This window comes from Heptranchias perlo, chromosome 7, assembly GCF_035084215.1.
Source record: "Heptranchias perlo isolate sHepPer1 chromosome 7, sHepPer1.hap1, whole genome shotgun sequence".
NCBI classification, from domain to species: domain Eukaryota; kingdom Metazoa; phylum Chordata; class Chondrichthyes; order Hexanchiformes; family Hexanchidae; genus Heptranchias; species Heptranchias perlo.
In genome coordinates, this window is record NC_090331.1 from 15446837 (window position 1) to 15460447 (window position 13611).

The 13611-nt window shown below is 40.2% G+C and overlaps 1 protein-coding gene across 1 annotated transcript in view; it reads right to left on the reverse strand.

Annotated features, from left to right (window-relative positions):
* LOC137323447 (contactin-associated protein-like 5) overlaps positions 1-13611 on the reverse strand; it is a 590554-nt gene that overhangs the window by 141254 nt on the left and 435689 nt on the right. The window contains exons 18-19 of the mRNA XM_067986921.1: positions 10003-10242; positions 3488-3712 (exon numbers count right to left, since the gene is read on the reverse strand). Coding sequence (XP_067843022.1) covers positions 3488-3712; positions 10003-10242 — 465 coding nt within the window. The remainder of the gene's footprint in view (positions 1-3487; positions 3713-10002; positions 10243-13611) is intronic.

Here is a 13611-nt window from a genome sequence, read left to right on the forward strand (position 1 = left end):
GAACAAAGAGATCTAGGAGTACAGGTTCATAGCTCCTTGAAAGTGGAGTAACAGGTGGATAGGGTGGTGAAGAAGGCAGTCAGCATGCTTGGTTTCATTGGTCAGAACATTGAATACAGAAGTTGGGATGTCTTGTTGAAGTTGTACAAGACATTAGTAAGGCCACACTTGGAATACTGTGTACAGTTCTGGTCACCCTATTATAGAAAGGATATTATTAAACTAGAAAGAGTGCAGAAAAGATTTACTAGGATGCTACCAGGACTGGATGGTTTGACTTATAGGGAGAGGTTGGATAGACTGAGACTTTTTTCCCTGGAGAGTAGGAGGTTTAGGGGTGATCTTATAGAAGTCTATAAAATAATGAGGGGCATAGATAAGGAAGATAGTCAAAATCTTTTCCCAAAGGTAGGGGAGTCTATAACGAGGGGGCATAGATTTAAGGTGAGAGGGGAGAGATACAAAAGGGTCCAGAGGGGCAATTTTTTCACTCAAAGGGTGGTGAGTGTCTGGAACGAGCTGCCAGAGGCAGTAGTAGAGGCGGGTACAATTTTGTCTTTTAAAAAGCATTTGGACAGTTACATGGGTAAGATGGGTATAGAGGGATATGGGCCAAGTGCAGGCAATTGGGACTAGCTTTGTGGTATAAACTGGGCGACATGGACATGTTGGGCCGAAGGGCCTGTTTCCATGTTGTAAACTTCTATGATTCTATGATTCTATCAACTTAACAATTTAATAATCATTCTCACCTCCAATGCCTCACCAAAGTAGCCATTCATCTTGTGTAAGCCTAGAAAATGAGACCTAAATATCCTTGGGTTTCCCCTGGATTTCCGCCATATCTCCAGCAAGACCTCTCGTAAAATGGTGCAATGGGTCTCTGCTGATCTCAAGATTTACCTGTCAGCCTTGTAAGGGGAGGAACTCTGTTTGCTTCTTATAGAGCCAATTACATCATGGGTAACCCCAGGGGCAATGCCTGGGGTAATGCCCCTGGGGTGCCCTATGCTGGGTGTCCCCACTTCCCTACCTCGGTTGGGACCCAGTGCATTACTGGAGGGAAGTACGTCAAGGTGAGACGAGGTATACTGACCTCCAGATGTGTGCAAGTGGGCCCCGCTGGGGTGTGTGCATGGTGGCGGGGGCGGGAGAGGGGGGAAGGCAAGGCAAAAGGAAGACTCTGGACCCTTGAACAAAGTGCAAGTTTTTTCAAAAAGGGATTGGCTCCTTTGCATCGCGGATCAGAAGGGTACAATGGGGAGGGGCTGGGATTTTCTTGTTCAATGGGGCTGGCAGACAGGGGAGATGGGCCCTTCGTGACATGAACGATTGCCGGTCCTACGTAAGTTAGATGCCCTCTCGCTGACACCAAGGCCAACTGTAGAGCTCCAACTGTAGCCTCATTGAGAATAACTAGCTTAGCACAGAGGAGGGATCAACCTAAAGACCTTTCTGATCTGGTTGGCTCATCATTAGAATTTGTGGTACATTTACACAGACTATGCTATTGGCAGTACGGCTTTGAAAATCTGAAATAATTCCATCTAGAAATATTAACTTGTCATTCAATTTTATAGCAATCATAGAATCATAGAAAGTTACGGAACAGAAGGAGGCCGTATGGCCCATCATGTCCGTGCTGGCTGAAAAAGAGCTATCCAGTTTAATCTCACTTGACAGCACTTGATCCATAACCCTGTGGGTTACGGCACTTCAAGTGCTCATCCAAGTATTTTTCAAATGAGTTGAGGGTTTCTGCCTCTACCACCCTTTCAGGCAGTGAGTCCCAGCACCCCCCACACCCACCAGGTGAAAAAAATTCTCCTCAGCTCCCCTCTAATTCTTCTGCCAATTACCTTAAATCTATACCCCCTGATCACTGACCCCTCTGCTAAGGGAAATAGGTTCTCCCTATCCACTCTATCTAGTCCCATCATAATTTTATATACCTCAATTAAATCTTCCCTCAGCCTTCTTTGTTCCCAATGCCAACCTATCCAATCTTTTCTCATTGCTAAAATTCTCCAGCCCTGGCAACATCCTTGTAAATCCCCTCTGTACCCTCTCTAGTGCAATCACATCTTTCCTGTAATGTGTTGACCAGAACCGTACGCAGTACTCAAGCTGTGGCCTAACCAATGTTTTATACAGTTCTACCATAACGTCCCTGCTCTTATACTCTATGCTTCAGCTAATAAAGGAAAGTATCCCGTATGCCTTTTTTATTTACCTGTCCTGCTACCTCAGAGATCTGTGGACATGCACTCCAAGGTTCTTTGTTCCTCCACACCTCTTAATATCCTCCCATTTATTGTGTATTCCCTTGCCTTGTTTGCCCTCCCCAAATGCATTACCTTACACGTCTCTGGATTGAATTCCATTTGCCACTTTTCTGCCCACCTGACCAGTCCATTGATATCTTCTTGCAGTTTACAGCTTTCCTCCTCACTATCAACCATACGGCCAATTGTTGTATCATCTGCAACTTCTTGATCAAGCCCCCCACATTCAAGTCCAAATCATTAATATATACCACAAAAAGCTAGTACTGTGCCTTGTGGGACCCCACTAGAAACAGCCTTCCAGTCGCAAACACATCCGTCAACCATTACCCTTTGCTTCCTGCATCTGAGCCAATTTTGGATCCAACTAGCCACTTTCCCTTGGACCCCATGGGCTTTTACTTTTTTGACCGGTCTGCCATGTGGGACCTGGTCAAAAGCCTCGCTAAAATTAAACGCGTTACCCTCATCGACCCTCCTTATTACCTGTTCAAAAAATTCAATCAAGTTACTCAGACACGACCTTTCCTTAACAATCTCATGCTGACTGTCCTTGAATAACCTGTGCCTTTCTAAATGATGATTTATGCTGTCCCTCAGAATCGATTCTAATAATTTGCCCACCATCGAGGCTAGACTAACTGGCTTATAATTACTCGGTCTATCTGTTTCTCCCTTATTAAACAATGGTACAATGTTAGCAGTCCTCCAATCCTCCGGCACCACACCTGCAGCCAGGGAGGATTGAAAAATGATGGTCAGAGCCTCCGCTATTTCCTCCCTTGCTTCTCTTAACAGCCTGGGATACACATCATCCAGGCCTGGCGATTTATCTACTTTCAAAGATGCTAAACACCTTAATACTTCCTCTCTCACCATGTTTATCCCATCCAATATTTCCTCCTCCTTAACTACAATCTCTGCATCGTCCCCCTCTTTTGTGAAGATAGACGCAAAGTATTCATTAAGAACCATTAAGGTCAAATGTTTTATAGCTAAATACCATTACCTCAATCTGACAACATAGCAGATGTAGGAATATGATCAATAAACAAAAGCAAAATTGAGTCTTTTAAAAAAAATCAACTATATATCTTTGTTTTTAGTATCATAATTGTTCTCAGCAACATAAAAGTATATAAACCTTTGAAATAGACTAATATATTATTTCTAACTATTCATTATATATGTGTCAAACTTACCATTTTTGGAGAGAGTCACAGCCAAATATTCCTCATTAAGAGAAGTGATATAAAGGAGCATACTTGGTGTGTGTGTAGTTCGAAAACTGAATGCAATATTCTCCCTTAAAAGAGTGATATCCGGGGACATGACAGGTGAAAGAACACTTAAATTCTTGACAATGGTGGAAGACTCCTGTAACGTGTAAATCAGCGATGTTCCAGGCTCAAAGAAGGCAGAAATCTCTGAAACCAATAAAAAGAACCCACAAAAAGTCATACTTTGTAAGGTCAAATATTTTATAGCTTAATACCACTACCTCAATCTGACAACAAAACAGTTGTAGGAAAGGAACATGATAAATAAACAAAAGCAAAATACTGCTGATGCTGGAAATCTGAAATAAAAACAGAAAATGCTGGAAATACTCAGCAAGTCAGGCAGCATCTGTGGAGAGAGAAACAGAGTTAACGTTTCAGGTCGATGACCTTTCGTCAGAACTGGAAGAAGTTAAAGATTTTACAGTTTTTAAGCAAGTACAGAGCCAGGGAAAGGGGGTGGAGGAGGGGAGGAAAGAACAAACAGGAGGGTCTCTGATAGGGTAGAGGGCACGAGTGATTAAATGACAAAGGGATGATGGTGCAAGGCAAGGATGGTGGTCATGGGACAAGTAAAGAAACAAAAGATGGGTCTAGAGGAGCTGTAAATGGCAACAGCAGAACCATTACCAGCACCTAATAAAGAAACACTCAGTCCGTTGAGTTTGTTTAATTATAATCTAGATTTTTTTTAGATCGATTGTACAAGCTGTCATTTCTATTCAATTAGTGCTGCTCTGGCTTATAACACAGTACATATACCAGGCAAAAAAAATTTTAGTTTCCATGCTATTCACCCATGTTACTGTGTTTGTGTGTCTTCTTAAGCAATACTGAAGGTCCTACAACCTCACAGTGAGTACAAGTGAACTAATTATAGAATAACAGTTGAGACTGTAACACTATTGAGCAGGTTGTAAATATCATCGAAACCCCCTCATAATTGTGTCATGTCATGACTCACTCCAACTCAACTACTATTTTATACTTTCGTATTTGATGCTCTGCATTCCACTATGGTCATAGAGTCTGCCTTTGTCTGGACAGGTCTACCACCGTGGACTCTTGGTGTTTGTTATATTATGTGACAGGACGAGGTGCTGAAGTAGACATTATAATGAAATCTTCAACATATGAATAACACAAGGCGAAAACACATTATGTGATTGACATTGCAGCATAAGCTTGAGCAGTTTAGCAACAACGGGGGTAAAACTGGCCTTGGGCACTGGCGCAAAGCGGGCGATAGCGAATTGGCAGCTCGTTTTACACCTCACTCGATGACCTGTTCCATTTAAAACAATGGAAAAGGTAATCGGGCGGGGTGTAAAATGGGCTGCCGAATCGTTATCGCCCGCTTTGCGTTACTGCCCAAGTCAAATTTTACCCCCATCATCTCAACCATGAAATTTGTAACTGCCTAGGAACATTTTGTCCTTTATGGTGTAAGAGATAGAGAGTATATCTTATGAATTTGAGCTCACAGCATAAAGCTATATAAAACTGTGAGAGCATATTGGAGGTTCTGACATAGTAGTCAATGGGTCATTAGATTTTCCATCCATTGACCACTTGCCCAAATTCACTGGAAACACAAACTCACAACATTTAACCTACTTTGTTTGACATTTTTTCTCAGTTTGTTGAAATGTTTTCTGTATTCATTGCCAGTGAGGGGAGTCACTGGGTATACTATAATGATTAGACCAGAGATGGTATTGTAACATAGTCTAGAAATTATACTGTGTGATACCAATATGTGAGCATATTTGATATTTGCATGAAATCATTTTATCTGCTATTTTAACGGAGGCATTAACCCATTTATTTTAATGCCTCTATTAAAATAGCAAAATAAGTTCATACAAATGCATTAAGAGTTTCTTATGCTTATTTTGGGCAGCCTAATTTCTAGGCTCATTGGATCTATACCAGAAGTGATATCAGGATCGAGAAACACCATGGCTGTCAAAAGTTACATGTGAGAAAAAGGGCCATGAACACTGGCCCATATTTGCAGCTGTAATCACACAGCCATTGTACATTATACAATATTATTTATGTCACAAGTTTTATTCTTTCTGCATAGTTTAACCAGAAGAGTTTTGTCAACTGTAACTAAGGACAAAACATTTGTCAAGCTAAATATTTCATGTAGACTTTTAAGTTTCAATAGATTGTGTAGGGACAGTGGGAAGCTTGACTGTAACAATTTCATGCCTGTAAATTTACAATGTGTGGCTATACATATATATAAATATATATATCTTTAAATTATGGTGAAGGATAATAGGAAGCAAAGTAATTTAAATAAATTATAGTGCACATCACTTTAGAGAACATGCATCCAATTTCCATCATAAAATAGGAAATTTTAAATGCATTTCCTCAGATGTGGCCCTCACTGTTAAAATGGATTGGGACCTAATGAATCCAGGGAGGCTTTTGTGAAGCAAAATGCCTGCAGCTACCTTAAGACATTATGCCCTTCTTTCCAATGTGTGTAAAATTATAATTAGCAATAAAAGACACATGCAATGTAATGCACTATGTTACTTTGTATTTCAGAAGCTTCAAATGAAGCTTTTGAAAAGAAAATATTAGAAAGCCATCTTCACATGTCACATCATCAAGCACTATCATTTCAGCAGCAATAAATATTCATAGCATTGATAATTGATGATTGTTGTACCATTTGTTCATACAATGTAATATTTAACCAACCATTAATGTGACACAAACATCTTATTGAGGAGCTACATTGATGAAAAGCACAAGATGCTGTGTGAATTTAAATATTTTTGCAAGTGGTGATGAGAATATAATATAAAACATAATACATGTGTTCTGCTTATTTTGTTCTTCCGATCCCGATCAGAGACTTGCTGGAACAGTGTCACTTCTGGATCCAGCTTCACACTAAACACACTTGCATTTTTCTTCAGGTAAAGAACTCTCCCCAGAACTTAACCCTCATTAGGGTCGATTTTCTAGTTGCATCATACAGGAGCCAGGACTGGAACACTGTTAGCACATCACTTGCCGAAATGTTCACACCGTGATCTCAAGCTATTTTGTGAGGTTGGACGACTTAAATCATTCACGAGCCTGCACCTGTAGCCAGTCACTCGCCAGAGATGGAGCCAGGAAATCTTGCAATTTAAAGGGATGAGGCTACTTAAAGTGTCTTCATATGGGACGGGAGGAGGGGGGTGAGTATTGCTTGAGCCTTTAATGCAGCCATTAAAAATGGTGTGTGGGGAGGGGGGGCAAACAAATGGCAAGTAAAAAGCAAAGGAGGGTAAACCCGATATGGAGGTTCAATATACAGCCTGTGGGCAAATGAAAGAGCAACCCAGCACCCAACCTAAAGTACAGGAAAGCAATGCAAAATCAAAAGGAATTACAGGCTCGCTAGGTAATAAAGAACAAGTAAAGACATCAAACACATCTGGAGGAAAAGGTAAGAAAATGGAAGAGGTAGCGAGTCCCACATTCTAACCACTCTCTGGGTAAAGAAGTTTCTCCTGAATTCCCTATTGCATTTATTAGTGACTATCTTATATTTATGGCCCCTAGTTCTGGTCTCCCCCGCAAGTGGAAACATCTTCTCTACATCTGCCCTATCAAACCCTTTCATAATCTTAAAGACCTCTATCAGGTCACCCCTCAGTCTTCTCTTTTCTAGAGAAAAGATCCCCAGCCAGCTCAATTTTTCCTGGTAGGTATAACCTCGCAGTTCCGGATCATCCTAATAAATCTTTTTTGCACCTTCTCCAGTGCCTCTATATCCTTTTAATAATATGGAGACCAGAACTGTTCACTGTACTCCAAGTGTGGTTTAATCAAGGTTCTATACAAGTTTAATATAACTTCTCTGCTTTTCAATTCTCTCCCTCTAGAAATGAACCCCATTGTTTGGTTTGTTTTTTTTATGGCCTTATTAACCTGCATCAATACTTTTAGTGATTTGTGTATCTGTACTCCTAGATCCCTCTGCTCCTCTACCCCATTTAGACTCTTATTATACCAGCAGTACATGGCCCCCTTATTCTTCCCACCAAAATGTCATACCTCACACTTATCTATATTGAAATTCATTTGCCAATTACATACCTATTCTGCAAATTTATTAATGTCTTCCTGTATTTTGTCGCAGTCCTCCTCGGTATTAACTATACCCCCCAATCTGGTGTAGTCCGCAAATTTTGAAATTGTATTTCCGATTCCCGAGTCCAAATCATTTATGTAAATGGTGAACAACAGTGATCCCAGAGCCGATCCTAGTGGAACACCACTTTCCACCTTTTACCAGCCTGAGAAACTATCTTCAACCCCTGCTCTCTGTTTTCTGTTTTGTAGCTATTCATTCTGCTACTTGTTCCCTGACTCCTCATGCTCTGACCTAAGTCATGTGTCCACTATGCAGTTCCTTATCGAAGGCCTTTTGAAAATCCAAATATATTACATCTACTACATTACCCTTGTCTTCCCTCTTTGTTACTTCAAAGAATTCAGCAAGGTTGGTCAAGCGTGACCTTCCCTTTTAAATTCCGTGCTAACTATTCTTTGTTATATTTTCAGTTTCTAGATGTTTTTCTATTACATCTTTGCGTAAGGATTCCATTATCTTTCCTACCATCGACGTTAAGCTAATTGGTCTATATTTCCCTGGCCTGGTTCTATCTCCCTTTTTAAATATAGGAATCACATTAGCTGTCAGTCCTCTGACACAATTCCCTTTTCTAATGAATTTATATATATATATATATATATATATATTTGTAATAGTGCCTCTGCTATCTCCTTCCTAACTTCTTTTAAATGCATAGATGCAATCCATCCGGACCAAGGGTTTTATCCTCTTTAAGTTTGATTACTTTATCTCCACCCTTTCTATCTTAAATGTCTTGATATCTTTTTTGGTCTCTTCTTCTAATGTTGTGCCCACCATATTAGTCTCCCTGGTAAATACTGAGGCAAAGTAATTATTTAATATTTCTGCCATTTCGCTGTCATTACCTGTGAGTTTATCATTTGTATCCCTAAGTGGCCCAATCCTTATCCTGATTTTTCTTCCTTGATAATTTAATTTCCTAGTTTCTCTTTGCCTTTCTAATTGTTTTTTTAACTTCTTTCCTAAACTTTTCATATTCCCTTTTGTTATCCCCTCCTTTGTTGTCTATGTCCTTAGTGTATGCCGTTTTCTTTAGTTTCAATTTTGCCCTTATTTCTTTATTTATCCATGGTGTATCATTACTGGCTAGTTTGTTCTTGCTTTTTAGTGGGATATATTTCTCCTGGACTCTATTGATCACCATTTTAAATGTTTCCCACTGCTATTCTATTTCTTTGTTTGTCAGTAAATTTTTCCAGTTTATTGTCCCTTGTTCCATTCTCATCCCCCAAAAATCAGTTTTTTTCCAATTCATTACTTTGGTCTTTGACTTACTTATGTCCTTCTCAATCTTTATCTTAGACCTTATTATGTTGTCATTGCTATTGCCAAAATGTTCCCTTATGCTTACTTCTCTTATCTGTTCTGGTTCACTTCTCATTACTAGATCCAGCACTGCTTCCTCTCTTGTTGGGCTTTTTACATACTGAGTAAGAAAGGAGTCCTGTTCACATTGTAAAAACTCCATTCCCTGTACCCCTTTACCTAAGTCCTCTCGCCAGTTTATTTGAGGATAGTTAAAATCTCCCATGATTATTATTCTATGACTTTTACTCATTTCACATGCTTGCTTACATATTTCTTCCTCCACCTCCTTTCCACTGTTATGTGATCTGTAGTATACCCCTATTGGTGTGATCGATCCCTTCTTATCTTTTATTTCAATCCATATAGATTCTGTTTCTATCCTTCTGTTAGTCATGTCCTTCATCAGGGCGATTTCCCGATGTAAACACATTTCGAGTTAAACTATATATTTGATTTATCAATATTAGTACTTTTAAGGGAAAATTCTTCAAACCATGCGGGGGGGCCAATGGATTAGATACTTACCGTGTGCCAAGTCTCACCACTGTTTAACAATCCAAAGACTGAGACAAATCTAGGTGGCTGGAAATGTAATGAAAAATAGGCCACATGGTCAGGCAGACAAAGGAACTGAACGAGATTACGTACCAGTTAGGAAAAAAGATTCAGCAAAGGTCATTGTGCTTCAGGACCATGACTGTGGATGGTCACAAAGGAAAGACATCTTTAGTGATGATCGATTTGTTTACCTGAGAAAGTCTAGACACCTGTGTTCAGTGCTGTTTTTTTATTTAGTGAGCATGAGTCAATCTTTTGACCCTTGGAACAAATGATTTTGCAATAATCTCAAAAAGGAAGCTTTCTTTTCAGTTAATGAAATCCAGTATACAACTGTCAAAAGAATATTGCACCTGTTATTTGAATTGAATAAAAATGGAACAAATTTGCTTACCTTTTTTACAGAACGGCCCATCATAAGCGGAGTGACTGCAGTTGCAGGAATACCCGTTGTACTTCTCTATACACCTCCCTCCATTATGGCATAGGTTACCATAACTGCTACAGTGTCCCAGGCATCCTGGCTTCACCCCAGGGGTCATTTTAGCTCTTTCTTCAAGATCAAGGGAGACTCCATTTAACCGTAAAGAGCGAATGCATCCGAGGAATCCCTTCTGTCTTGAGGCAGTTCCTCCTGGAAGTAGATTGACCAATTTTAAGTACATCAGGAGGGGGGAAAAGCTAAAAGACTTCTGTTCTTTCCCTTTTCTTTTTGCTGTATGCTTTGTTAACAGTTAATAAACAAATATCACACTAAGGAAGAGAAAAGTCCCCATACTAAATGCAGTTTCAAATTTTTTGCTATCATTTTCAATGTAAGGTTGACTCCAAGAAGCCACATAAATGATTGCAAGGTACAAAACCACATCTCATCCACCTCGACGGTACAACTGTTTTGATCTAAGAAGGAGTACACACTAATCTTCCAGTTTTTAATACTTAGAACACAGAATATAATCAATTGTCTGCTAAATTTCATCAACAGACATCAGTACATTTTAGAATGAATCACTTTTGTGTGAAATCTCTACGTTATGTGTTCCTCATCTTTAGATTAAATTATACAACAGAATATTAAATATGCAGATTAATTAATCAGGTGCTTGTAATGTCAGGTTAGAGAAATCCTGTTGCAAACACATTTCTTTATAAATGAGCAAATGAGTAAGAATGTAAGAGTAGAAATGACTGTTGTTGATGTTTGCACTGGAAGATTAAACACATTCCTCTGTGCACTATTTTAACACAGGTTTAAATAATCTGTTTATTTTAAATGGTTTAACCGCCTATTAAAATAGTACATAGAGGAATGTCAAATGAATGTCTTAAATGATCATTCACTGATATCAGTAACAGACATTCCGAGGCCTTTTGGGAGTGAAGAGATGTGATATGTTACTGATGTGAGTATTTTTAACGACTTTCTTTTCCTTTACTTTCCCAGCTTTTTTTTTCATACACATTCTCCAGGAAGTGGCAGGTTGGCAAAATATGGCCAGATCTCGTCAATGTCAAAATGACATTGAGGAGATAAATAAGAAAGACCCATGTTTCCAGTTTAAATCAGAATGGGTTTTCGGTCGGTAGAAGGAAGCTGTGGAAGCTGCATCATTAAATAAATTTAAAACAGAAATAGACAGTTTCCTAGAAGTAAAGGGAATTAGGGATTACGGGGAGCGGGCAGGAAATTGGACATGAATTTAAATTTGAGGTTAGGATCAGATCAGCCATGATCTTATTGAATGGCGGAGCAGGCTCGAGGGGCCGATTGGCCTACTCCTGCTCCTATTTCTTATGTTCTTATTAAGATGGGGCGAGTGTGGATCACACACTCTCTAGACTAAATTTCAGGCCTGGGAAATTTTAACTCTTGGGCTTCATTAAAATGGCACCGGTCCACTTCCTGCCCAGAACAGGCAAGTAGATGGCACGGAGCAGCTGCTGGTAGGTGAAGATTTCTGCTAAGGGGATGGGATATTACATCGAGTTACATCAAAACTACAGCACAGAAACAGGCCATTTGGCCCAACTGGTCTATTCCAGCATTTATGCTCCAAACAAGCCTCCACCCTCCCTATTTCATCTAACTCTATCAGGATAACCTTCTATTCCTTTCTCCCTCATGTGCTTATCTAGTATCCCCTTAAATGCATCTATGTTATTTGCCTCAGCTACTCCTTGTGGTAGCGAGTTCCACATTCTAACCACTCTCTGGGTAAAGAAGTTTCTCCTGAATTCCCTATTGGATTTATTAGCGACTATTTTATATTTATGACCTCTAGTTTTGGGCTCCCCTACAAGTGGAAACATTTTCTTTACATCTACCCTATCAAACCCTTTCAATATCTTAAAGACCTCAATCAGGTCACCCCTCAGTCTCTCTTTTCTAGAGAGAAAAGCCCCAGCCTGATCAGCCTTTCCTGATAAGTATATCGTCTCAGTTCCGGTATCATCCTTGAGAATCGTTTTTGCACCCTTTCCAATGCATCTATATCTTTTCTATAATATTGAGACCAGAACTGTGCACAGAACTCCAAGTATGGTTTAACATAACTTCTCTGCTTTTCAATTCTATCACTGTAGAAATGACGCCCAGTGCTTGATTTGCCTTTTTTATGGCCTTAATAACCTGTGTTGCTATTTTTAGTGATTTGTGTATCTGTACCCCGAGATCCCTTTGCTCCTCGACCCCATTTAGACTCTTATTATCCACATAGTATGTGGCCTCCTTATTCTTCCTACCAAAATGCACTACCTCACACTTATCTCTATTGAAATTCATTTCTCAATTACACACCCATTCTGCAAGTTTATTAATGTCCTCTTGCATTTTGATGCATTCTTCCTCTGTATTAACTACACCCCCCAATTTGGTGTAGTCCGCAAATTTTGAAATTGTACTTCCGATTCCCGAGTCCAAATCGTTAATGCAAATAGTGAACAACAATGGTCCCAGCACTGATCCCTGTGGAACATCACTTCCCACCTTTTGCCGGTCTGAGTACATACCCTTAACCCCTACTCTCTATATTGGGAGGCTCTCACAAGACGGAAGGGTGGGGGGGGGGTGTTTCTGGGGCATGGGAGGTCGTGACTTTTCTTGTGTTGCCTGGAAGAGCACTCCTGCTCCTCCTGATCCCACAAAGGAAAGTTTTAGACTTATCTGACAGGGCCTTTTCCATATTCCGACCTGCTTCTGCCTGGCAGGAAAACCGTGGTGGTTTCCCTGCTCAGGTCTTGGTTAAAACTGCATCCGGGTGCCTGTTGACATAATAAGACCCTGCTATGCATGAATTCGTGAGGCTGCCGCCTGCTTTAGAGGGACAGCTCATCCGCCTGCAAAACCCTGCAAGTTAACATCGGAAATGGTCGGATCTGAATGGATAAGTAACCTGCTCATCTTTAAATCCTCACCTTCCATTAATCAAAATCAACCCCCGCACCCCCCCTGCCAACAGCGTGAATCTCTCCCTGATTTTCCCATCCCTCCCTGTAAGGAAACATCTCTGCTTAGCATGTTTCCATAGTGACATAGCTGCGATTAGTAACTTGGGATCGGGGGACTAAATTTGAGGTTCATCACGCTGTGGTGTAATGTAATGGTGAGTCAGTGCACTGGCCTAATGCACTGCTTGAGAAGCAAATCTTCACTACATGAGTAACACAATGTGGAGATGCCGGTGATGGACTGGGGTTGACAATTGTAAACAATTTTACAACACCAAGTTATAGTCCAGCAATTTTATTTTAAATTCACAAGCTTTCGGAGGCTACCTCCTTCGTCAGGTGAACGATGTGAAAATGAAATCCTCGAGATGAAATCGCATTTATAATTCACAGAACAATGCTTGGTGAGTACAGACAGTTTTTTCAACTGCCCGTTGCCAAGGCAATCAGTGTGCAGACAGACAGGTGTTACCTGCCAGGTCTCACCTGACGAAGGAGGTAGCCTCCGAAAGCTTGTGAATTTAAAATAAAATTGCTGGACTATAACTTGGTGTTG